Below are 25,289 nucleotides of genomic sequence, written 5' to 3'. Positions count from 1 at the left end.
AGGGATCTCTTGCGCCGGCGACAGCGTCGCAACTAGCGCATGCAGTTCTACCGTGAAGACTACCGCAGCGTGTTGGCCCTTCTCGAAGAAGGAACTAATAGGTCGGACCTGTATGCTGTCCGTCGAGCATGCGCCGAGTTCAGGCGATTGGCTCTTCATCGGGATGCCGCGCGGCACGTTATGGTGGAAGAGGGACGCCTCCTCCCAGCACTCGTGGAAATTGTGACGCTTCATGTGCAAGAGGAAGAAGGCGCGGTGGTGTCGGATTGCTGCCGTTTTCTCCAGCGCCTTATCTCGCACAGGAGTACGGAGCGCAACTACACAGGTGATTGGGCCTTGTTACGTGCTGACCTGCCTTGTTGCTTTCAATGCGACAGGACCCACGGAACTCGATATCCAGTCTAAAATCACGGAGGCTGGCGCTCTCGGTCTCATGGTCAATGGTCTTACGGCGCACCCTCAAGTGGGGAGGCTGTATGTTGAAGTCTGTACTTTAGTATCGCTCCTGTGCTTTGACACGGTAGCCGCTCCCCATGGTATGACGTCTGGAGTAGATAATCTCGCTTCGACCCCACTCGAACTAAAGTTGAATTTAATCATTGTTACTCAGCCGATAACCAGGCAGCGATCACAGACGTGGGGCTATTTGCGGTCATTTGTGAGCGATTGGGCAGTGCTGATGTCACTGAACAGGAGGCAGCAGCAGGCTGCACAGCCATTTCAGCGCTCGTCTATGAGAACTGTATGATCTTGATTGGCAAAGCTTCAACCGAAGTACAAGTTCTGATTTGTAGATTCTTGTCACTTGCCAGCGCAGACGTCAATGGGGTGTCGGCGATCCACACTTTTCGCATCTTGCCCAGATTCTTTACGCTATTGAGCATGTTCGCAGAGTCGCTGCGTATTGTCAACTGTGTCTACCAGACTCTTTTCCAGCTGATGACTATGGAGGGTAAGATGCATTCTGGTCAGCTTGGCAGGCTGGACCCAACGAAGTTAATGACCGTCTGTGCCTCATTTTGTGAACTGAAGCTGGTCTGTCCGATGATGTTGTGGACATTGGGATGCTGCAACAAGTGGTTGAGCTACTTGACAATAGTGCACTCATGCAAGACTATCGCGGCGCCGCGAGCTTCACTGCGCAATGGCACATCGCTAAGTTCTTGGAAATTTGTATTCGCGAAAACGGTATGCACGCTCGCGAGCGTTTCCTCACATAATTGCTGAAATTGCATCCTGAACTCTGCAGATGCTGCAAAGGAGGCCTTTTGCGGTTGTGGGGGGCCTGCGGTTGTCGTGAGTACAATGATCCGCCGCAATCAAGAGCCTCGACACGCTGACAGTGTCGATCCGAGGGCCTTGCAGTATATCACGTGCATGTTACTCTGTCGCATCGTGACTGTCACTGGAGACCTGACAGGTACACTTTATCCTGGTGATAAACTACATGTAGAGAAGGCGGTCTTAAAAAAATCTGCATGCTGTAGAAGTCGACAAGACTCGAGCGAAGCAGCTTGTGCAGTCGAGTGCGCACCAATTGGCGCTGGACATTCTACGGAGCGTTGGAGTCGCTCAAAGCGCACACACTAGCGAAGTCAATCACAAAAACTTCTGGGCAGGCGTCGAACAGGCCGTCAAATTGCTGGAACTTATCGCCGTAGTCGGTATGCAGCCCAAATTCAATTTCCAATTTACAACAAATCTCATTTGTTTGTCCATCTACAGAGTCGAATCGCGTGCCTCTCACGCGTCTCGGTGCATCTCGCCAAGTCAAACTCATCTATAACAATCCTGAAGTGGCTACACAGCCAGGTCTCTTGCTGCTCTGCGAGAGCGCCGTCGCCAACATCGAGGGCACATGAAACATCACAGCAACTTAAACATCAGAATTTTAAATCCGTAAATATCGCAATACTTAATTACACAAATTTGCATTCGCAATAATTAATTCGGCATCCAACCATGCTGCAGTCGAAGCGAGTGCTGGGTCCGCGCTGGTCTCCCAAGGAGCTACGAACGTTCTACATCCTACTCAAGGCGCACGGGCAGCAATGGGACAAGCTCGTGGAGTGCCTGCCGCTGCGCTCTGAGGCTATGGTGCGCGCGTTATTTGAGATGCATCGCGGGTACTTGTCGCTACCTGAAGCATCAGCCGAGGGCTTCTGTGCCATCATGATGGACCGCTACGAGATGCAGGACGAGATGGAGCAGCGTAAGACCAATGCATCAGCCTCTTTGAGTCTTGATGTGGACGGAGACGTCATCATGGACGTCAAGCAGGAGATCGGAGACGGTCAGGAACCTGCGGCTCGGAGCAGAAAGAAACGAAGACTGGAGAAGCTTCTAGCCACGGACCAACTGGCTACACTTCATATTCAGAAAGAAAAGGACGACCATGCTGAGCGAGAGGAGAGAATATCGAAGAAGAGAGGAGGGAGGAAGGGTACGCGCCCCATGAAAGCTCGAGCTTGGCTGCCTCGACAGGACGAGAGAGATGATACTGGACTGGGGAGGATTCACGGAGCGAGGTTCGATCTGCCCTGGTTCCACTGGTTCTACTCGTATATGGACGTGGACTTCTTCAGGCACAACGAGTTCATTGAATGTCTCGGTGGCATGGGACTCGGGAAGGTAGGCTCGATGGTAGAGTGGAGGGAGGCTTTGACCACTGATGGAAAGTGTTGTGGTGGGTAGATTACGGCAGCAGCACGGCCGATCTGGTCGTCTGTACGGGCGTCTATGGGTCGTCCACGACGCCTCAGCCCGTTGTTCTTTTCCCAAGAGAAGGAGAAACTCGAGTCGTATCGTGCGGTGAAACGCCGACTTGATCCTGCACATTTGGTAAGCGTAGAGAAGAGAGAAAAAGCTTCAAGCTGGTACTAGGACTGACTTGTGGCCACTTGTGTGTGGTACTAGCCAACTGGCCGGACGTGGCCGTATCGATGCACAGCTCCACTTCGCCGTGGGGCTCCAGTGATAGGTATCTTTTGTTTTCTGGATCGTCCGGCTGTAGACAACAACTTATACCGCTGTTATTATGCTTTATATGATAGTCTGGAGGGAGACGGAGCGATGTTTTCGACTGGCAACAGTTGGTGCATTTCGCGCGACTGAAGAAACCTGTCAGGTGTTTTTCTGCGACAACATTTCTCGGATTGAGGCTGTGCCTTGCAACTTGGAGAATGTGATGGTATTGGACCTTCCGCCGTGGTCAAGGACAAGTGAAGACAGCAATACAGAGTCTAAGCTAGCAGCAACCACGCTACTTCGACGTGAAAGTGGAGCTCGTGGGGGCATGTCAGCAATTTTTACACAGAAGACTGTCCACCCGATTGGCGATCGGTACCAGGAAGAGAAGATCCGAGTTGTGCTCGCTGTGAAGAGTTTACTGCAACGCAAGGAGAAGATCATTTCCGCGCTTTCGAGCTTGAACGAGCGAGTCACTGAGCAGCAAATGCGGCTGCATGAGAAGAACGCTATGAAGTCCAGTCTGTGGACAACTCCGACGGCTTTCTCATCTGCAGCCGTGAAGAACCTTGTGTGGAGCAACCCAGTCGAGAAAGCTCAGATGCAGAAGCAGCATGCGTGGCTTGCTGCGAACCTGGAGGCCACCAATACACACTTGAAGGCTGCCCTGCTGAGTCTCCAGTCGTTTTCAGCGAACAACAATTCTGAGACAGTAAACGCCGCTACGACTCCTGGTTATTCTGCCGATGCGCTGGCGATGGGCAGTGATTGCAGCACTTTACCGACGGAGACGTTGGCAGAAGATCAAATGCGTTGGGCCATCGATTTCTTGGCTGCGAGTAAGCAAAAAGCGGCATCTGTGGTTGCTGAGTCGGCGCTGCAAGTGGTCAAAGATGACAAGGAGCTGGGGAGCGACACACAGCTTGGACGTGTGCTGCCGGAGACGATGCCACTCGTGGCCAACTGTGTCACGTTGATGAGCGTTCTCCACCGTCACGTCGCGGCGTCACCGGATGTCCCCGCTGCTGTCACGCAGACACTTGTGGAGCGTGTGCTTGAGCTACTCAAACCCACTCATGAGGCGAATATGGATCTCTACGCTGAGCTCCGTTCCGCCGCAGAGGCCACACAGGCACAAATGGCGCTGCTTGCGACCACTACTGATACCGATTAATACTCGTCACAGATTTCAGTACGGGTGTTATTTGTGCACGATTTACAGATTTCAACTTCTACTCCTGGAGCTGCTTCTTGTCGGCAGCAGTCGAGAGCATGGGCGAGCGCAGCGTGGAGTCGCGTGGTAAGTTCAGCAGCGAGCTCCAGCCACTGCGGCCCGCCGAGCGTTTGTAGCCGTAGCTGAAGTAGAAGACCACACTAGCTGCCAACCACGCGACACTGGCGTAAATGCCCGTGTAATTGATCTGGGCAGCCAGATAGAAGTTGGCCAGTACCGAAATGGTGGGGATGAAAGGCACGAATGGAGAGGCGAAGCTGTCGGCGCCTGGGTGATCCTGGGGACGTTTGAAGTACATGGCGAAGCACGCGATGATCGTGACGACGAGGAAGATGATTCCCAAGACGAGACACCACACGTGACCTTCGTTCGAGTAGCCGATCTGATAGAAGAAAGCTGCTAGCCATGCTGAACCCACCATCAGACCAATGAGCTTGGGCGCCAGAAAAGGCGATTGTCGACGCATACGGCTCATGAGTAACGACGAGTTGGTCATGTTGAAAGACAGAAGAATTCCAAAGCTCACGACGTCCCAAAGAGTGTTGAAGGGCACGAGGAAGGCGACAATAGTGAACACGACGCCGGTGATGAGTGTGTTCTGGAACAGGTTGCCGTTTTCGTCCACCTTAGCGAAGATTTGAGGCATCAGGCCGTCGCAGGACAGAGCGTAGTTCAAACGCGGTTGGACTAGGAAGCTCACCAGCACCACCAGAGGCATAGTGCACGTCTCACCGGCGCGGACGATCTGAGCCGCCCAGTTCTGGCCTGCGTAGTCGAAACCTGCGCCAAAACTCGTAGCTTTCTCATACGGGACTAGACCGGACAAGGCAAGCGAAGCGAACGACGACAGGAACATAATCCCGAAGACGGTACCGATGACAGCTAGCGGCATCGTCTTCTTTGGGTTCTTGGCCTCCGCTGCAAGGCAGCACACTTCGTCGAAACCTACGTATCCGAAGAAAGCCGATGAAGCGCCAGTGATGATTCCCTGAGCACCGAAAGCCATGGCGCCGTCGACACTTTGACGTTCGGGCACGAATGGCGACAGGTTGTCGGCGTCAGTATAGGCGAATCCAGCGACGATGATGAAGAGGACGACAAGAACTTTGATCGTTGTGAAGACGTTGATGAACCACTTGCTGAAGCGAATGCCCATTAAAAGTACCATGACGCACAGCGCCATCAACACGGCGCCCAGCAAGTTCGTGTAGTCCTCGTTCATCCATTGGTAAGAGTGTGTCGGGTGCTCCTCTTCCAGCCATTCCTGTACCTTGGTGGCCCAACTACGAGCCACACCAGCTCCCGAGACTCCGTACTCAAGTGAGACCAGCCAAGCCGCGACTACAGCCGGTAGCTCGCCAAGGGCGTAGAACGAGTAAGCGTACGTACTTCCCGACGACGGCACTTGAGTCACCATCTCCATGTAAGCCAGAGCGTTGATACTGCACACGATGCCAGCGACGATCCAGCTCACAAAAGCAGCAGGACCCGCAGTGCTACTGATGATCTCGCCAGTCGTTGAGAAGATACCGCTGCCCACACTGGCGGAAATACCGATGCACAGGAGATCGAACAGGCTCATTTGGCGAGGCAATTCCTCGGCTGCCTCCTCGGCTTTGATCACGTGTAGCGGTTTGGTACGCAGGATGTTCTCCATGAACGTCGGCTTGTGCTCCATGGTGAACAGGCTCTGGAAAGGCTCCTGCGTGTCTTGCTTTGTGGTGGTGAAGAGTCAACACGGCACCTACGCTGCGAATCGAGGAATGACTCGATTGCTGGAGTCTCGGCTGCACCAGTCGCTAAACCAGCCAACGGACCTTCGTCCGGCTTTGAAGATCAAGATACCACTTGTCTTTACCTTGTGGTTTGTATTGCGGCTGGTGAAAACACTACAGAAAGGTGAGACGCTCGTGCTGCTCCGTATTGAAGCATGCGAGTTGCCGTTCAGAATCGGGCCAGTCGCGCGCTCTTGGGATGAAGAGGACGCGTCTTTGATCACCACATGCCTGTCAAGAGAAAAAGCAGGATCGAGTGGATGCCAACACTATGAGAGCACCTAATTTTACATTGTATTATCCATAATACTTTTAGCGGACAACATCAACTCCGATCACGCGACCAGCAAAGCAAGACTTCTGTTTTTGGTCGATGCACATGCACTCAAGTCAAATTCGCTGCGATACGGCACTGCGTTCGTGCTCACTTAATAAAACAACCAAGCTCAGAGACTGTGGATTCCAAATGGAATGAAAGCTTTGCCCATTTCGATAGGAAGTTTTGTAATGGAGACTTTGAGCTGTAGACGAATGGGAGTAGACGAACAGGGGTGTAATGGCAACCTGTCTTTTAATACCTCATTAGTCTAAAGCAAAAAGTTAGTGTCGATTGAATATTTCGTGAATAGAGCCACCGTATTTCTTCAGGTACAAGAAGCGCTGCAAGTAGCGGCGCGCTACCTGTGCAACCTTCTCCGAAACTTGGGTTTTCAGTGAGCGGTCTGTGCAAGTCTCATCTGTTTGGAGGATTGGATGAGTTGTACGTTTACACTACGCCGTGATTTGATCCGGATCTCTTACGCAAACTCGTTTCCGGTATTGTAACTTATCGAAATTCATGGAAAAAGACGCCGAGGCAGCCGCAAGCTATTGACGTTCGCTAAATTCTGTAAGGATCTCTTCCACTTCATGGTAGCGACAGTCCTGCTGCTTCAGCTCTGCGTTCTTGGCCGACATCGTTGCTAGCGCCTTCTCAAGTTCAGTGATCCGCTGCTGCTGCTGAGTTAAGATCTTCATTTTGTCGTCGCCGTGGCCGTCCACAGCTGCAGGGGTTTTGAGTCTTGGGTTCGTTTTTAAGAGAAGATCTTGACGGAGGTGCAAGTTTGCCACCTCTCGCTCCAGGATCCCAACGCGCAGTTGAAGAGATCCGCCATCACGTTTCTCAGAGCTCAAACTGCTCTCAACTTGCTCAGAAAGCCCACTCACGTGTTCACGCTCGTTGAACTCACCATCCAGTTTATTCAGGATCGTTGTCTGCTGTAGCTGACGCTCCATGCGATACACTTGGAGCAGCGCTGCGTCTGGTGCGATGTCGCGGCTGAATGCACGCTCGCGTACGGCACTCAGATGAGCGTCCACAATCTCGCAAAGATCAAACGCCGCCAGCAGCTCAATGAGGTCGTGCACTTGCGCTCGCAACGCAGCGTTCTCTCGTTCGCACAGCGCATCACAAGTCGATACGGTCTGCATAAACTCCATAAAGCGCTGACGCGGTGGCGGCTGAGGTCCAAGTGCTCGCGCGGGGTTCATCGATGCTGTCTCTGGAGCTTTGTTTACCCTTCTGTCAGGTGAAGACAACTGCCGTCTTTCTCGGCAGAGGATACGAAACTCGCAGTTGTTGACACCGCATGGACAACGGCAGGTGGTAGCGTATGCTTCTGGTGCGGGTACTTTTGTGTACTGTAGTAAGCTTTTTTTTAAAGAAACGATCTACTCCTGGAGCTGCTTCTTATTGGGAGAAATCATGGGCGAACGCAGTGAAGATTCGCGCGGCAAACTCATGAGCGCGCTCCATCCAGATCGACCAGCCGAGTGCTTGTAGCCGTAGCAGAAGTAGAAGACCACGCTAGCTGCCAGCCACGCGAAGCTTGTGTAGATGCCTGTGTAGCTGAGCTGAGCTGCCAGGTAAAAGTTTGCCAGCGGGGAGGAACGGCACAAATGGGGCCGTGAAGTTGTCACCGTTCTGCGCCACCTGCGGACATTTGAAGTACATTGCGAAGCACGAGAGGATCGCGACTACGAGGAAGAGAATACTCAAGACGAGACACCACACGTGACCCTCGTTCGAGTAGCCAATCTGGTACAAGAAGGCCGCCAAGCAAGCAGACGCCACCATGACGGTGATGAGTCTGGGCGCCAGTCTGGGTGAGCTCTCGCGCATTCGCACCATAAGAAGCGACGCCATGGACATGTTGAAGGAGAGCAGCATTCCGAAGCTCACGATGTCCCACAGCGTGTCGAACGGCACCACGAAGGCCATCGCAGTGAAGAAAGCGCCAGAGATGAGCGTGTTCTCGAACAGGTTGCCCTTCTCATCCACCTTGGAGAAAATCCGCGGCATCAGACCGTCACACGATAAGGCGTAATTCAGACGTGGCTGAGCAAGGAAGCACACGAGCACCACGACGGGCATGGTGCACGTTTCGCCAGCACGCACAATCTGGGCGGCCCAGTGCTGATCCTGGTATTGAAACCCAGAGCCAAAGCTAGCGGCTTCCGGATACGGGATCATACCCGAGAGTGCCAGCGACGCAAAGGCCGATAGGAACATGGTGCCAGTCACCACGCCAATCACAGCAAGCGGCATGATCTTCTTGGGGTTTCGAGCCTCAGCAGCGAGACAACACACCTCGTCGAAGCCAGCGTATCCGAAGAAGGCCGACGACGCACCAGTGATAATTCCATGAGTGCCGAACGCCATCGTGCCATCGACGTCGTGGCGTGGCGGGACGAAGGGCGAAAGGTTGCTCGAGTCCGTCAAGTAGAAGCCGGCGATGATGATGAAGAGCACGACGGCCACCTTGATGGTGGTGATGGCAGGGATGCCGAAAAATAAATTGGTGCTGCAACTATTGCAAAACGAAAGCACCAATTATTTATTGGAGGCTTTCTAAAGAGGAATTCCAATTATTTATTTTCGCTTCGTTGCAGCACCAATAATCTATTGGGCGGTGTTCAAACAGCCATACTTTCTTTAGTACTTGTGCCCTCGCTGTGTACCAATATTGCTGCACCAATAATCTATTTTCTGAAGGAAGCTCAATAATCTATTTCGGTCTTGCCAGTTCTCTTACCCAATTATTTATTTTCTGCTTTGATTAGCAATAGATAAAAATGCAATATTCGGCATCCCTGGGTGATGGTGTTAACGAACCACTTGCTGGGTGCTCCTCCACCAGCCATTCCTGCACCTTTGCGAGCCACACCCGAACCGGAAATGCCGTACTCGAGTGTCAGCAGCCACGCAGCAATCACCGCCGGCAGCTTACCGAGAGCGTGGAACGAGTAGGCGTAGGTACTTCCTGACGACGGGATGCGAGTCACCAGCTCCATGAAGGCGAGGGCGTTGATACAACACACAACACCGGCGACGATCCAACTAATGAAACCAGCTGTGCTGCTGATGATCTCGCCGGCCGTGGAGAAAATACCGCTGCCCACTGTACTTCCAATGCCAATGCAAAGAAGGTCAAACAGGGACAAGTGACGTGGAAGCTGCTTGGCCGTCTCCTCGGCGTGGATGACACTCAGAGGCTTGAGACGAAGCACATTCTCCACTCGCGCTCCATTTTTTTTACTGGGCTGGGTGGCTGGGCTTCGCTTGGATGCGACTTGATTGAGACCGGTGAGTGTCCCCACGGCGGCTTCGACGGTAAACTTAGAATGACTTGACTGTGAGACGCGTCGCGGAAGGCTCTTTAAGTTTTCATGAAGCGGGTGGTGCTGGGGAAGATAAAGCAGAGGCTGGCCCTTTCATGGCGAGCGTGTCACGCACGCGCATTGGTGGTGAAGCGATTACTGTTTTGTCGTATTTTTTTTACAAGAGACTCGGGTCAATCATTGAATCAAGGGCAGGGCGCAATTTCTTCTGGCGCTGAAGGATTTCTTGGCAACATTCTTACCTGACAGGTTTTAAACTCACTTAAAAACAAAACACTTTTCACATGTAAAAAAGTGGTTCTTAACCTTTTTCAAGGTAAGTTTAAAACTCTTACAGTATTCATTTAAGAGGTAATTTACGATGACTGTTTTCTTTTCTGATTGTTTCCACGCACCCACCTTTAAAAAAGACAAGCGAAGATCACAAAATTTGAGAAAAATATGATAACGATTACACTGTCTTCTACTCTTGTAGCTTCTTGTCCGAGATCATGGGAGAACGCATGGTTGAATCACGTGGAAGACTCATCAGCGCGCTCCAGCCGGTACGACCAGCCGAGTGCTTGTAGCCATAGCAGAAGTAGAAGACGACGCTTGCCGCCAGCCACGCGCAGCTCGTGTAGATGCCCTTGTAGCTGATCTGGGCAGCTAAGTAGAAATTTGCCAGCACGGCGACGGTAGGGAGGAATGGTACGAACGGGGCCGTAAAATTATCGCCGCTCTGGGGCTCCTGTGGGCACTTGAAGTACATGACGAAGCACACTATGACGGTGAGCACGAGGAAGACAATGCCCAAGACTAGACACCACGTGTGGCTTTCGTTCGAGTATCCGATCTGGTAGAAGAACGCAGCGAGCCACGCGAACGCCACCAAGAGACCGATGAGCTTGGGTGCTAGCGACGGGGACTCCTTCCTCATTCGGACCATTAGCAGGGAGGACATGGACATATTGAACGACAACAGGATGCCAAAACTGACGATATCCCAAAGCGTGTCGAATGGCACCACAAAAGCCACAACCGTGAAAAAGGTACCACAGAGGAGAGTGTTGGCGAACAGGTTGCCCCTATCGTCGACCTTGGCGAAAATGCGGGGCATCAGACCGTCGCATGCCAGGGCGTAGTTCAGACGCGGCTGGGCTAGGAAGCTGACCAGCACCACGACGGGCATCGTGCAGGTCTCGCCAGCTCGAACAATCTGAGAGGCCCAGTGTTGGCCTTGGTACTCGAAACCAGCACCAAAGCTTTGAGCCTCTAGGTACGGGATCATACCCGAGAGAGCCAACGATGCGAAGCAGGACAGGAACATCGTGCCGAGTACCACGCAAATCACAGCCAGAGGCATGACCTTCTTGGGGTTCTTGGCCTCTGCGGCCAGACAACAAACCTCATCGAATCCAATGTAGCCGAAGAAGGCCGACGAGGCACCGGTGATGATTCCCTGCGTACCGAACGCCTTTGTGCCGTCCAGGTCTTGGCGAGGCGGAACGAAAGGCGAGAGGTTGTCCGAATCCATGACGGAGAAACCGGCAATGATGATGAACAGCACCACAAGCACCTTGATGGTACTGAAGGTGTTCACAAAGTATTTGCCGAAGCGAACGCCCATCAGCAATACACCTACACAGAGTGCCATCAGCACAGCACCAAGTAAGTTTGTGTAGTCTTCGTTTAACCACTGGTAGGTGTGTTCCGGGTGCTCATCCACGAGCCACTCTTGAACCTTGGACGCCCAACTACGGGCCACACCAGCGCCGGAGATACCGTACTCGAGCGTTAGCAACCACGCCGCGATTACGGCCGGTAGCTCTCCCAGAGCGTAGAACGAGTAGGCGTACGTACTACCCGAAGAAGGCACGCGAGTAACCAGCTCCATGTAGGCCAGAGCGTTGATGCAGCATACCACACCCGCAATGATCCAGCTGACGAAAGCAGCAGGTCCGGCTGTGCCACTGATGATCTCGCCCGTTGTGGAGAAGACACCGCTACCGACTGTTCCACCAATGCCAATGCACACCAGATCGAAGAGGGACAGTTGGCGAGGTAGTTCCTCGGCGGCCTCCTCGGCTTTAATGACCGCGAGCGGCTTTGTGCGCAGGACGTTCTGCATGAAGGTAGGCTTGATATTCATTGTGGACAACGTAGGGCTCTTCGACAGGAGCTGTGCTGAGTTGGTTGAGAGTCCCCACTACGGCCTCCACGGCGAATTGAAGAATGAGCGGAATCAAGCAAACGGATTGAAAGGAGAATAACAGCAAACAGCAGGGTGCAAGATGAGGGTGCGTATGCTAAGCGGCTCCGTTTGACCGTCAAATTGACGCGTCTTTGCCTCAAGGGGATGGACTACAGAGAGCTGATGGAGGGAGAGTAGCATCAAGCGAGCAGCATTGCCACTGGCCTTTCTCGCCAATCGGACTTGACTGGGTTACATGTACAACACAGCCCCCCCCCCCTCAGCCGCCAAAGCGATCACTTTCAGTTTGGCTCGTTACTTGCGTGAGGCAAAGCGAGTCGAGAGCGTATTCGGGCCGAGGTGCATGTAATGCATGATGCATGGCGCCATCGAGCTGTGTCTTGAGCTGATACGGTTCTGAATCAGTGAGGGGGTGCAACTCGCTTCAATGTACCGGTATCTTAAACTGAAGTTGTGTACTGTAAAGTTTACAGTACAGTGTACGATAACTCCATAGAAAGGGTTTCATGATTAAGCGAGATAACGATTTTTGAGTCTCTTTCAGCACCAATTCGATGCCGTTTAGTTGCTGGCAACTTGCAGAGGAGGCTAATGCTTTCACGTACATGTATGCACATTAGGTATCTTGTCCAAATTGCTTTCAGATATTAAATAAGGGTAGTCCTCGAGCCCATCCTCACTCGGAGATGCTCGCTCGTCGACGAAACCAGCTCTTTCTTGCGGAGATCCGCAAGTGCCAAGTCACTTGGCCCAAGTGTACTGTACTGGAAAGTCACCTTGAAAGTGATTTTCCTAGTCTATCCGCCAGTGCCGCGCTGCGCAAATTGCCCCCTTGTCGCCTCGACGACCAGTCTGCATTCCTAGACTGCCGTGGACTGTCCACTGGACACCAACGTTCGTTCGCACAACGGCGAACGCTTCCGTGACAGCAGCGGCATGGGGATGTTTGGACCGTCAAAGCATCCCATGTATCTAATGTATCGGGACCACAATGAGAAGGGCGATTCCCTTGACGTGGTGCTAGCGGTTACTGTATACATGTAGTAATTCATGGACAATGTCAATTTTGAAGCGCCGCCAAAGCTGCTTTGGCAAAGCACCGGCAAGCCGACCGAGCGTCAGTTGCGCAGCGAAGTCCTGGCAGGATTTTTTCCTGCTACAACCAGTGCCGCAAAGCGTTGACGTTGAAGTGCCGCTTCAGCGGCGAAAGTTTTTGAAGCCCGCATTTCGCTAGCTTGTACAGTATTTCGCTATTCTGCGTTTCGCTAGTTTTGAGATAGGCATCTTAGCTACAGCATGGATCCATTGTACTGTAGTTGGAGCCGCTAGGACCTCAGGTTCTGAGGTTCAGGATCTAGTAATGTCCGAGGGATAAAGACAACAGACACAATGCTCGTTAGAAAACATTCCAGTCTCCACCCACATCTCAAAAGCTAGCCTCCATTCCGCTGATAAAGGTCGCCTTCACACCTTCAAGGTGAGACTAACCCCTACATTGCTCCGGCTCTCGAATACATGTACGACGGTCAGCAACCATGACAAGTGTCGACGTGGGCGAATCAGACGCCTTCAAGCGCTGATAAAGATGGTGCAGACACGGCGAAGTCTACATGTACAAATGTCGACGAGTTTTTGATGGAGTCACAAGTCGCGACGGCTGTACATTACCGATTTCAAACCGACGTTTGATCGTTGGTAAGTTGTACTTGTTACCGTACATGATTCCTGCTGTACGAGTAGAATCGTTTCTACTGAAAAGCAACGTTTCTAATTTAGGCCTCGTTTATTTTGCACGACGAATTCCATTTGTCTATACATCTTGTATTTTCCTGATGTGCATGCATTTCCTGTTTCTTATCGATTGCCTTTTTTTGATAGCAAAAGCGTGTTAAAATTATTAAAAACATTGCTTCAGTAATTATTCCAAGCGAGTTTGCATTTCTTTAAAAAAAAACTTTAAAAAAGCTTTTTCTAGGAATACATTGGTTTTGGTCCGGTAAAATTTATAGGTTTTAGGTCCGGACTATAATACGACGCGAGCGGATTTGTGCCCAGCTATTTCATTTGACAACCGGTAATGGAAAAAAAGCTGAAGCTACCATCGGGCGTCTTGGGCGCTCCGGTACTCTCCGGGGCCAGCACTGCGCTTGCAGTTGCCGCTGGTGTCGTGGCCGTCGTGGGGATGGCCACATTTCACAAGCGTGCAGCCGCGCGGGCCGACACTCACAAGAAGAACGGTATTTGTGTCGGGCTGTTGCGCATGCACGTGCCTCAGAATTTTCGAGATCTGGTGAAGAACGACGTGCTACTGGAGAAAGCAACGGAGTTCGTCTCGCAGACTCTGTTGGTATTCGTGTCAGGTAGGAACACGCATGAGGTGGTCAACTACGTCAGCGAGCTCTACGGCATGGCATGGGACGTCGCCTGTGCACTGGACAAGCCCTTCCTGGACATTCGGTATGTGTGTCTCTCTGTCTTTGCTGCATCTACTCCAGTAGCTTGAGCTATTGGCATTACATTGTGCTTGGTCAAACTGCAGGATTGTGGGCGGTGGAGTGTCTTCGAACTGCAAAACGTGGGAAGAGCTGGTGCTGCAGCCGGACTTGAACGCGGTCTTCGGTGAGGACGCTCTGGTGGACGTACAGCGCCTCAATGCGCAGCGATTCGAGCGTGACGGACTGTTTGCAGTCACGTATCATCCATTGGCGATGCATGTGGAGAGGAGGCTGGCAGCCGACGTTAACTACTTTGAGAATGAGCACGCGGACCTGACGCCACACGACCTGGTCATCCTGGGAGGCACGTTCGACCACTTGCACAATGGGCACAAGAAGCTGCTGTCGCTTGCTGTAAGTATCTGTGCGAACCGCGTTCTGGTGGGTGTTACAGCAGATAGTATGCTGAAAAAAAAGTCACACGCAGAGTTGGTTGAGCCCCTGGAAAAGCGAAAGAGTGCGGTGCGAGACTACATTGCATTCCTCAATCCGCAGATCGTTGCGGACATTGTGACAATCGAAGATCCCTTTGGTCCAGCAATTGTCGTCCCAGAGCCAGCAGCGATGGTTGTATCCACCGAGACGCTTACGGGTGCTGCAAAGATCAACGACATTCGCGTGGGTCGTGGACTGCCAAAGCTCCGCATTTTTGCATGTCGCCGTACGGAGAGCAGCACCCTCAGCTCTAGTTGCATCCGTGCAAAGATCGCAGCATCTCGAGAGCACTAACCTCTTGCTGTTATAGGTCGAGTTAAAAAAAAAAGCTTGACAATGTCACTTAAAAGTATTAATACGTCTTAGAAAAGATAAATCGTTCGACGATGTTTTGTTAAAATGAAAGCCACAACTCGCTCGGCAATCTGGTATTACTACAGGTCCACACAACAACTGACTGTAGGGCAAGAAACTCCACTATCGAACTACTGCAACTTTTCGCTTGCCTACATGATTCGTGTCTCCCTTCTCCTTCTCGGTTACCGGTGCTACTGAGTTGCTGCTCCTGCTTCATCTCTCTTTTCCTGTCTGTCATCACTCTTGCTCCACGCTGCGAATCCTATTTATAAGTGTGGGGTGGTGGGATCCAGGCCGCCGACGGGGGCGTCCGAGGGAGGTTGTACCAGCCCCAAACTCCGTTTCAGGGCTGTGATGTCCACCTCCAGCGGTACCACAAACCCATTGATCCGGAACGGGATTGTATGGAACACGGGCTCATCGGCGCTTCCGTCCAAATGCAGCTGGTCTCCGGCAGTCGCAGTTGTCTGTTTACCGCGTGCAACCTTCCTGGGTCGGTCGCTAACTAGAATGGCTTCGTCACGCACTCCGTTCTTGTGACCAGTTCGAATACCCGCAGACTTCGCCGCGCTGCCCCCAGGCGTGAGAGATCCGTCAATGGACATGTCTGCGTAGCTCTGGATAAGTGGGAAACCGGCCGTTGCTGCCTGGCCAAACGGCATAAAGGACGGGTTGGGCGATGCAGTGGCTCCGGTTGGGCCGTTGGCTACGATCGAGTCGACGCCGCCTTCCGCTAATTGTTGCTGCTGCTGCTGCTGGAACATCTTCATGGTCAGCCGCTTCTTCTCCTTCTTTGTCGTCGTATCCACAAAATAGCAGAAAACCTCGTATTTGAGTTCAGCTTTCATGCTACGCGCCACTTTCCAGCGCACACGCAGCAGCGGATCGAAGTTCTCCTTCGTTAGCTGGACGTATTTTGACTGCGTGGCATTGCTGCTCGGCTTCAAGTAGATGGCGCGTCGTTCCTGGACGTAGTTGGGGTCCAGCTTGCTGTAGTGGCGCTCCACCTTGCTCTGGAACACGCCAAAACCCTCGTCCGGAATAAATGAAATGAGGATTTCGTCGTGCAGCTTCTTGCGTACAGCCATAAGCGGTTCGCCGCACTTCATAGTAAGCACAGCCTCACATTCCTCGTGCTCCGGGAAGGCGTCGGGTCCCGATTCATCCGCGCGTTCAGTCACGAACTTAAGTTCGGAGGCGGTGGTCTCGTCGGTCACCGGAGGCTCATCACCGTCTAAGCTAGACGTCGAGTGCATGATAATTAAGACTTTGTAGTAATCTTGTGACGCTGCGCGGTATTGGAGGGCGCGCTGGACTTGGTGCCAATTGGGCTTTTTGAACTTGTCTTTGAGACCGGTTCAAAGTTGCGTGATGTTATGTTGCTCGACTCAATTTCCAGCAGCCCTCGATGGAGAAAATGCCGTATAGTAGTTATTTCGTGTGGCAGATATCGACAGCTCGATTTACCGTAATACCGCTAAAGTACCGGTACTTTCTATAACTGTACTTGGGATTCTAGTCGGAAACAGGAATTTCAAAGTCCACTCGCATTGAACACAAACTTCGTGTATAACAAGTTATTAGCCAGCGAGACATACACCGAGATCACTGACACGCAAGTCGTCCGCGAAAAAAAATGGGTCATGCACATGCATATGCAAGGGAAAAATGCGGCTTGGCGAGCAACACTGTGTTGTCATTGGGATGGTGTGTTGGCAAGTTGCCAAGTTGGCAATGCCAGCACTTCGAGGAAGTCTTTACAGTACAGTAAACACTCGGAACGATACCGTCTTGAATCCTGACGACCGAACAAAAAGCACAAACTTTGTGCGAGCACAAAATCTGACTTCTGGTTTGCTGTTCTCCAGGTCAACACGATTTTTTTAGTTACCGGTACGTAAGTTGCCACTGGAGTCTACCCACTGCCAGTGGGCCACTGGCCAGCAGTGTTTACACAGCGCAACGTTGCCAGCGTGAATGTTTCCTCGGGATAGGCACCAGGTGGCGAGCGCGAAAGCGCCTAACGTTAAACGCCGTGCACGTGTATTTGCATCATCTTGATAATGTACTTGGCGAACACATCTCGCACGGGCATCCAGCTACTAACTGTATAGTGTGGAGGAAGAGCCAGGACTGCGTCCAGCTCAAACCTGAGGCTCAGGTGCCTCCAGGACGCGATGCTCGCGTCCAGAAGCCGGACTTCGACGGACCATTGGCTGGCGAGCCGCCAGCCCCATCCTACTGCTAATCCTACCAATATATGTTACCGGGGTTTTTCCGTGTGCTGCTACACACTCGACAACTTGCGCCGTCAAGAGCAAGCAGCAGCACTCGGTTTTCTCCCCTGCTGGACTTTCAGTCCCTGCAACTTACTGTTGTTACGACTAATTCCTTCACCACAATGGTCACCACTCGGCGTAGCCGAGGAGCGACCATCACTCAGGTTATGAGCCCAAGAAGGAGAGCTGGAAGCCCAGTCCGGAGTACGCAGAGCTCGCGCGCGTCCGACGAGTTGCAGTTGCCTGCAAGAGTAGACGAGACAACGTCAGACGAGGCACGTGCGACGTCACAAGCGTCATCAACCCGAGTTGAGCAACAACTCAAGCTCTTATTGGCCCAATTCGGTACCGTTATGACTACACTGACAAATCAGCAGCAAGTGCAGAACATCCCAGTGGAAGCATCCACCCGACGCCCACAAAGGCAGCTCATTCAAGAATTCTCAGCGGCTCGAGCACAACCGCAGCGAGTGCCGACGCCGTACGGGCCCCGCCGAGGAAACCCAAGCACAGAGGAACTTACCGCCGGCGCCAGCACGCGTCAGAGCGAGCCGCCAAGAAACCCAAGAACGTCCGAGGCTGCAGCGCAGCCAGTCCAGACCGAGGCCGGGACCGACTCCGCTACGGACGAACCCATGGTTGGAGACCACAGATGCACGCGGTGCATGAACCAGAGCGGACACGTGCAGTTGAACGCAAGACTTACCGATAACAGCTACCAGACGTGGCGCGTCGAGATTTGCTCCATTCTCGACGTCGCACACCTCTTGGACCCCATCATGGAGCGCGAAACGATGGCAGACCAACGTAACGAAGGACAGCGCGACTGTTTCAAGCAACGACTGCGTGTTGCTCAACGTGAACTTACGATGGGACTTAGTCAAGAGCTACAGATGCGATTTACAAGTGTTATTCAACGTGCTGATCCTATCCTACTGTGGCGTACACTGGAAGATCATTTTGATAACCATCCTGGCGTAAACAGCGTGTTTCTCAAGCGAGATATGCTGAGGCGTCGCCTGCAACGTGACGAACGACTTGACGATTACATTCGTGACATCGACGACTACCAACAGTGACTTCGACACGCGAACAAGCAGCTGCCTGAGCAGGAAGCCGTCTCTATCCTATTGTCAAATACAGTGGAGGTGTACCCAGCGGTGGTAAACGAGCATGAAGTACGTATTGGACGTGATGAGTCCATTACGTGGGAGCAAGCGATCGAGCGCCTTCGACCACTCACGTCAAGAGATTGAGCTACAGCAAGGACGTGGTGGAGGTGAACGTGCCGTCCAGCGAGATGTTGCATTTGTTGGTGGTCGTGGCGACGGACACAACGACGGAAGAGGACGTCGAAACTCGAGCAGCAGCCAAGCACGAGGCAACAACAATCGCAACACTCGTCGCAGCCGCAGCTCATCGCCGCGTGGGCGGAACAAGCGGCAGAAGAGCAAGAGCTCATCCAGTGCGAGGGATGACATCGCCAAGCGAAAGGCGAAGACGAAGTGCAACACGTGCGGAGAGCAAGGACATTGGAGTGGCGATCCTGAGTGCCGCCAGCGTGGCAACAATAACAACAACAACAACTCGAGCAACCCGCCGCGCAGGATGATCGATGTGGTAACTGTGAAGACAGCCAAGTCGGCTGCACCGACTCAAGCTGAAGGACAAGAGCATGTACTCGCGGTGCGTGACAACTTCAACTACAAGGACAAGGACAAGGACCAGGACATGGTGGAGTGGGTGCTGGATAGCGGCGCGCAGACCAACGTCTCGAGCGACCTTACCTTGTTTACGGAGCTACACGAAGACTCAGTTGCAGAGCTAGTCTTCGGCAACGGCACAACCGAGCGCGCAACTGTAGGCACAGTGCTTATGCAAGTGCTGAACGAGCACACGGGCAAGATCGAGGAGCGCCTCCTTGATGACGTGAGCTACGCCAAGTCGGCTGCCTACAACCTGATCTCGTAGACCTACATGCAATTTAAAGGAAACTTCAAGGTGCGCGTCTCGCATGATCAGAAGACTACGTGGCTGGTCAAGGACACATTGAAGCTGCGCTTCAAGTACATCCGCGGGATGTACCGCATGTGGTCGCCACGTCAGAGCAAGAACGTGATGAGCGTCAAGGCCAGTGAAGCTGAGAACCCCATGACGTTGCTGCACAACCGCATGGGCCACGTAAACATGGAGACTATCAAGACTATGGCAGGAAACTATAACTTTGGCATCAACATGCAGTGGAAGAATTTTGCTCTCTATGAATGCATTCTATGCTTAGAGTCAAAGACGAAGCGCATGAGCTACAAGCGCAAGCCGTCTCGCTCTGCAAAGCCCTTGCACAAGCTTTGTGTCGACCTATGCAGTGTTGGAGTGGAGACAATATCGAAATCAAACCAGTTTCTATTGATTATCGACGAAGCTACGAGATACAAGTGGGGATATCTATTAGCCTACAAAGACGAAGCCACGGAGCTGATTCAGAAGCAGATTCGCTGGATCCAGAACCAGTTCCCGAAGGCGACCATCAAGATGCTGTTCTCCGATGGTGGTGGCGAGTTCGTCAACATGCAGCTCGAGACCTTCTGCAAGGACCTCAGCATCGACACGCGTTCATCCAATCTCTACAGCCCGCAGGAGAACGCTATCGTGGAGCGCACGAACCAGATCGCCATGCGGCAGGTCAGATCTATGTTACAAGCTACGCAAATGCCTGTTTCATTATGGGGAGAAGCCTTCCTACATGCAATTGAGACGCTCAACAAGACGCCGACGCCGGTGTTGAAGGACCAGCAGTCCCCGTACGAGGCCCTGTACGGAGAGCGGCCAGACCTCAGCGTGCTGCGCACGTGGGGGTGCTTGGTGCACGCGCACATCCCTGATGATTCTCGGCAGAGAAAGGAGAAGCTCACTCCAAGGACGCAGATGTGCTTACTACTTGGCTACAGCGAGAAGACCAAGGGCTATAAGCTGCTGAACCTGCGCACAGGATCAGTGACGACGTGCAGAGATGGAAACATGAAGGCACATGAGAAGTACACGGTGAACACTGTGTATATTGAGCAACTTCTTGCAAACACCTACGCTTACGGAGACTACGACTTACCTGCGGAGATCCCGATCGTGCCGATCCGGACGACAATGTCTACGTTCCTGCAGCTTCCTGCAGAGCTTGCAGAAAAGCGAGCAGCGGAAATGGCACTGCTGGTGAGAGCCAGGACCAAGGTGTTGAAGTTGAAGCCGAGTCTGCGACTCGAAGTGATGACCCACAGCTATCAAGCGAGGACGCTAAGAAGCCAGCAGCTTCAGTGGGAGGTTTCAAGCGGAAGAACACAAAGGGCAAGAATAAGGCGAAAGCATGTGCAAATCGAGTGGGAGCCTCGAAGGCCAAGGACAGTCGACGTGATGCTCACGAAGACGAGAACTGGGAGCCATGCACGACGCAGAAGTCGTCGCCAGACGACAGTGCAGCTACGTCGCGACCGAAGCGGAAGCGACAACCATCCGCCCGACTCAAGGACTACGTAGTGACGAATGTGACGAAGCAGAACGTCGAGGATGTGCAGATCCCCATTAGTCACAAGCATGCGGCAAGGTCAAAGAAGTGAAAGGAGTGGAAAGCAGCGATGCAAGTCGAGATGGACTCACAGCAGCAGCATGAAACTTGGGTGCTCGTGCGACGCACGGAGGCCAAGGGCAAGCGTGTTATTTTGTGCAAGTGGGTGTACGCGCTCAAGAAAGACTCTACGGGCCGGATTAAGCGATATAAAGCTCGACTGGTGATCAGAGGCTTTCTACAACGCATGGGCATCGACTACAGTGAAACATACGCACCTGTTATCAGATTTGAGACGATCAGATGCGTGATCGTATACGCACTGCAACGCGGATGGGCCATCTTGCAGTTCGACGTCAAGACCGCGTTCTTGTACGGTGATCTCGACGAGGAGGTCTACATGGAGCAGCCTCCAGGCTTCGGAGAAGACTCTACGCGCTACGTATGCAAGCTACAGAAGAGTTTGTATGGGCTAAAGCAAGCGCCTCGCGTTTGGAACAAGACATTGCACAAGTTCCTGACGAAGATCGGACTCGAGCGCCTCGACTCTGACTACGGACTCTACGCCAGGAAAGTGGGAGGAGAAGTCACCATGTTGCTCACGGTGTACGTCGACGACCTACTGCTCCTCGGCCCTAGTGACCTTTGCGCTAAGGTTGCTAAGCAGCTCAGTGAGGAGTATGAACTCACATCTATCGGACCAGTCAAGTATCTACTAGGCGTGGAGATACTAATCGACAGCGAGCGTCGACATGCGGTATTTTGCCAGCGGCAACATATTACGGAGGTGCTAAAGCGATTTCACATGGAGGGTTGCAACGCGGTTGCAAGACCGGAAGCGCTGCGCGCTGAGGTGGTCACAGATGCGAAAGATGACTCCCCGCCCCCGTACCGAGAGCTCGTTGGTGCACTACAATATCTGGTCTCAGCCTCAAGGCCGGACATTGCGCACGCTGTGCGTAATCTCAGCAAGTACCTGTCCTGCTTCGACCACACACACTACGCTATGGGAAAGAGGGTGCTACGCTACCTCAGTAGTACTCAAGACCACGGCTTAGTGATGGACATTGTTATTGGGAACGACGTCAAGCTGACGTGTTACACCGATACTGACTACGCTAATGACCCTGATGACCGAAAGAGTGCTAGCGGGTTCGTGACGTTCGTCAATGGTAACGTGGTTTCGTACGGATCAAGAAAGCAAGAGATTAACGCACAGAGCACAACGGAAGCAGAGTATATTGCCATGAATGAAGGCACTAGAGATCTACAGTGGCTACGTGGACTCTGTGAAGAACTATGCTGGGAGTTCGCGACTCCGGAGATTTTCGGCGATAACAAGTCGTGTATCTATCTGACTGCCAAGCCTGGCAAGCACAGCAAGAACAAGCACATTATGAACAAGTTCCACTTGGTGCGCCACCTCGTGGAGGACGAGCAGCTACGGAATCGCCATGTTGGCACCGACGACATGATCGCCGACGCGATGACGAAGCCATTGCCGAAGGACAAGTTCGAACATTGCCGTGATGGGATGAAGGTGCTGCGCATCGACCGTCAGCAAGGCTCAGCTCGTTCAGTGGGAGCCAAACATCATCGCCATGCGTGAATGCAAGCTACTACTATCAGTTCATGCATGCGAAGGACAAGAAGGAGAAAGAGCGCTACCAAGGACGAAACGTCGTGCTGCAGCGCTGCTAGAAGATGCCAAGGATATCGTGGTGAGCTCTACAAGGTGATCATGTTGAAGCTGCGCTTCGACTAGATCCAGTGGGAGTGTAAAGTGTGGAGGAAGAGCCAGGACTGCGTCCAGCTCAAACCTGAGGCTCAGGTGCCTCCAGGACGCGATGCTCGCGTCCAGAAGCCGGACTTCGACGGACCATTGGCTGGCGAGCCGCCAGCCCCATCCTACTGCTAATCCTGCCAATATATGTTACCGGTTTTTTTCCGTGTGCTGCTACACACTCGACAACTTGCGCCGTCAAGAGCAAGCAGCAGCACTCGGTTTTCTCCCCTGCTGGACTTTCAGTCCCTGCAACTTACTGTTGTTACGACTAATTCCTTCACCACAATGGTCACCACTCGGCGTAGCCGAGGAGCGACCATCACTCACTAACAAGGCTTCGAGGCCTAGCAAGAGTAGCAACCTGGAAGAACAAGTCTTGCATCGCATGGGGTAATATTACCAGCCGCCCAGCTGCACGTCTGCTATCCCGAGGGTTCACATACAAACCCTAAGTCCGCTAATGTTAAAATTCTTTGGTTCACGAAACAAATCAGAATCATCTATTTCCAAAGTCTATAAGAATGGTTTAGCGTAAAGATTTATGTTTGTAGGATCTTTAATCCTATTATCATTAGCTTTCAAAGTCTCTAAATTATTGAAAGTAAACCGTTTCCTGTCTGAATGGTACTTGCCTGTTGTCCCTTTGAGGTTCAAGCTTTTGATGGTGCACTTCCCAGTTGCTCCGTTCGGCCTCAGATTGCCTTCCATCCACTCGGCGGTATGATGTTCCCATTGCCGCTGGACTTCTTCCCTCCGTTGCGCCTAAGCAAGCAGGAAGCGCAGAGCTTCCTCCAGTGGGGAGACTCGCTGCTGCAACAGACTATCGACGCGTACCACCGCGAACAGTTTGACACGCAGGAATCGCGGGAGCGCAAGTGGAAGCCGATCAAGCAGAAGCACGATCTGACAGTCTATCGGCGACGTAAGATCAAAGACGACAGCGAATTCAAATATTTGTGCACAGGCCGCATCGACGGCACGCTGGACGAGGTCGTTATGGGTCGCTACGCTGACAACACGCCCGACTTCCGGCGCATCTCGGGTGTTTACCGCGAGGACATCGTGGACTGCGCCGTGCTTGGCGTCATCAAGAAACGCACCCCTGAAGATCCGTTCTTCCTCTCGTGTTTCAAGTGGATGACGGTAGAGTCGCCCGGTAAGGGACTCGTCAAGAACCGCGACGTCTGCTGGTACGAACAGGTGGGCATGACGCGCGATCGCAACGGCAAAGAGATTGGCTACACACTCACCGAGTCGGTTGAGCTGCCCACTTGTCCGCTGTTCAATGAGTGCGTACGAGCCAAGTTCTCTATCTGCTACCTGTACAAGCGAAACAAGAGCGGAGGGGTCAAAGTCTACATGCGTGGCAAGAATGACGCAGGCGGAAAAGTCGTGGACTGGGTAGCCGACATGAAATCGGCGGAACTCTGGCTACGTATTGAGCAGGCGAGACCCGTGGCACATGCAGTCATTGCCACGGCACTGGTGGAGGCTGGCAAGCACACGGTGCGTCCGTTCATCACGCATGGAAAGTGCGAGGTGTGCCACGCCAAGGCCTCTGGCTTCTTGAGCTCATCCAAGCAGTGTGCTGTGTGTCACCGAGTCACGTGCTCCAGCTGCGTCCTCAAAGTGCGTGTCCTGAGCTTCCACGACTTCCGTGTGCCACACCACGAACAGTTCTGCAAGAAATGCATCCGATTGATTCACCAAGTAGATCTACGCGCCCCGGAGAGTGTACGGAACCTTGTGGAGTACGCTGCTGCTTCCTTGACGGGGTCCGAGAGCTCGCAGGACAGCTTTGGGAGCTCAACACGAGGCAGAGCAGCCACGGACGACAGCGGCGAGGGGGAGGGCCAACACGCAGCGTCTGCGTCAAGCAGCCACAGCAGTAGTAGTGGATCCTTCCGCACAATCCCACAGCCTATCATTGGTGTAAACCGCCAGAAAGAGGACGAGGGTTATTACGCGGATTCGGGGGCAGCAGCAGCTCCGCTTCCGAAGCATCCTGGACAGCCCACACACAACACTCAAGTGAAACCTGGTTCGTCGTCGATGTCAGCTGTGCCCGTGACCATCTACCAAGAGCAGTCATCACACCCTACCAGTCGTAGTATGGACGCCTATGCGGAGAAGCGCACGGTGGCAAAACGTCGTCACAGCCACTCGCCACCTGGCAGCCCTGAAGACAATTACTACAAGGGACGCGACTCGGAGACGCCAGTGACTCGAGGGTCCATCGCAGTAGCTCGAGTAAACAGCGCGTCCTCAAGGCCTTACAACGGCAGCTTCAACAGCTCCAACGCCTACGAACGCAGTGACTCCGATCCAGACTCGCTGATGGCGCAGATTATCCAGATGAACCTCATCGCTGAGCAATCTCGTCAACAGATCCAGGACAACATCAAGATGGCACGTCAGCTCAGTAGCAGCCGCTCGTAAACGCTTCATACAGTGGAGCTCAACGGTTTGTACATACGGGAAATAATTTGTGTTTATCAAGTAAGAGAGACCAGGTTCTATGCGTCATTTATTTTGCTCTCTACTTCGACTG

The 25,289-nt window shown here is 52.8% G+C and overlaps 9 protein-coding genes across 9 annotated transcripts; 4 read left to right on the top strand and 5 right to left on the bottom strand.

Moving 5' to 3' along the window:
* Positions 1 to 39: 39 nt before the first annotated feature.
* Positions 40 to 1,862, top strand: PITG_01055 (uncharacterized protein; the record flags this gene model as incomplete). The annotated part of the gene is made up of 8 exons (XM_002909532.1): positions 40 to 304; positions 378 to 536; positions 611 to 742; positions 818 to 952; positions 1,033 to 1,188; positions 1,250 to 1,420; positions 1,491 to 1,664; positions 1,726 to 1,862. The coding sequence occupies 8 exons, from the start codon at positions 40 to 42 to the stop codon at positions 1,860 to 1,862; spliced, it is 1,329 nt and encodes a 442-aa protein (XP_002909578.1).
* A 100-nt stretch (positions 1,863 to 1,962) lies between these two features.
* Positions 1,963 to 4,141, top strand: PITG_01054 (uncharacterized protein; the record flags this gene model as incomplete). Its single annotated transcript, XM_002909531.1, has 6 exons — positions 1,963 to 2,631; positions 2,695 to 2,841; positions 2,917 to 2,980; positions 3,054 to 3,272; positions 3,354 to 3,648; positions 3,733 to 4,141. The coding sequence occupies 6 exons, from the start codon at positions 1,963 to 1,965 to the stop codon at positions 4,139 to 4,141; spliced, it is 1,803 nt and encodes a 600-aa protein (XP_002909577.1).
* A 58-nt stretch (positions 4,142 to 4,199) lies between these two features.
* On the bottom strand, positions 4,200 to 5,879 carry PITG_01053 (Amino Acid-Polyamine-Organocation (APC) Family; the record flags this gene model as incomplete). Its single annotated transcript, XM_002909530.1, has 1 exon — positions 4,200 to 5,879. One exon carries the CDS (start codon positions 5,877 to 5,879, stop codon positions 4,200 to 4,202), a length of 1,680 nt encoding a protein of 559 aa, XP_002909576.1.
* A 964-nt stretch (positions 5,880 to 6,843) lies between these two features.
* On the bottom strand, positions 6,844 to 7,506 carry PITG_01052 (uncharacterized protein; the record flags this gene model as incomplete). The annotated part of the gene is made up of 1 exon (XM_002909529.1): positions 6,844 to 7,506. One exon carries the CDS (start codon positions 7,504 to 7,506, stop codon positions 6,844 to 6,846), a length of 663 nt encoding a protein of 220 aa, XP_002909575.1.
* Positions 7,507 to 7,822: 316 nt separating this feature from the next.
* On the bottom strand, positions 7,823 to 9,757 carry PITG_01051 (Amino Acid-Polyamine-Organocation (APC) Family; the record flags this gene model as incomplete). The annotated part of the gene is made up of 3 exons (XM_002909528.1): positions 7,823 to 8,825; positions 9,131 to 9,648; positions 9,752 to 9,757. The coding sequence occupies 3 exons, from the start codon at positions 9,755 to 9,757 to the stop codon at positions 7,823 to 7,825; spliced, it is 1,527 nt and encodes a 508-aa protein (XP_002909574.1).
* Positions 9,758 to 10,099: 342 nt separating this feature from the next.
* PITG_01050 (Amino Acid-Polyamine-Organocation (APC) Family) lies at positions 10,100 to 11,767 on the bottom strand (the record flags this gene model as incomplete). The annotated part of the gene is made up of 1 exon (XM_002909527.1): positions 10,100 to 11,767. The coding sequence occupies one exon, from the start codon at positions 11,765 to 11,767 to the stop codon at positions 10,100 to 10,102; it is 1,668 nt and encodes a 555-aa protein (XP_002909573.1).
* A 2,140-nt stretch (positions 11,768 to 13,907) lies between these two features.
* On the top strand, positions 13,908 to 15,054 carry PITG_01049 (uncharacterized protein; the record flags this gene model as incomplete). The annotated part of the gene is made up of 2 exons (XM_002909526.1): positions 13,908 to 14,287; positions 14,370 to 15,054. 2 exons carry the CDS (start codon positions 13,908 to 13,910, stop codon positions 15,052 to 15,054), a joined length of 1,065 nt encoding a protein of 354 aa, XP_002909572.1.
* A 329-nt stretch (positions 15,055 to 15,383) lies between these two features.
* PITG_01048 (uncharacterized protein) lies at positions 15,384 to 16,373 on the bottom strand (the record flags this gene model as incomplete). The annotated part of the gene is made up of 1 exon (XM_002909525.1): positions 15,384 to 16,373. One exon carries the CDS (start codon positions 16,371 to 16,373, stop codon positions 15,384 to 15,386), a length of 990 nt encoding a protein of 329 aa, XP_002909571.1.
* A 6,986-nt stretch (positions 16,374 to 23,359) lies between these two features.
* PITG_01047 (uncharacterized protein) lies at positions 23,360 to 25,199 on the top strand (the record flags this gene model as incomplete). The annotated part of the gene is made up of 1 exon (XM_002909524.1): positions 23,360 to 25,199. One exon carries the CDS (start codon positions 23,360 to 23,362, stop codon positions 25,175 to 25,177), a length of 1,818 nt encoding a protein of 605 aa, XP_002909570.1.
* Between the last annotated feature and the right edge of the window lie 90 nt (positions 25,200 to 25,289).

The sequence above is a fragment of the Phytophthora infestans genome, genomic scaffold (assembly GCF_000142945.1).
Source record: "Phytophthora infestans T30-4 supercont1.1 genomic scaffold, whole genome shotgun sequence".
In the NCBI taxonomy this organism is placed as follows: domain Eukaryota; phylum Oomycota; class Peronosporomycetes; order Peronosporales; family Peronosporaceae; genus Phytophthora; species Phytophthora infestans.
The sequence above is the reverse complement of the archived record's forward strand: the minus strand, read 5'-3'. Positions and strand labels throughout refer to the sequence as shown.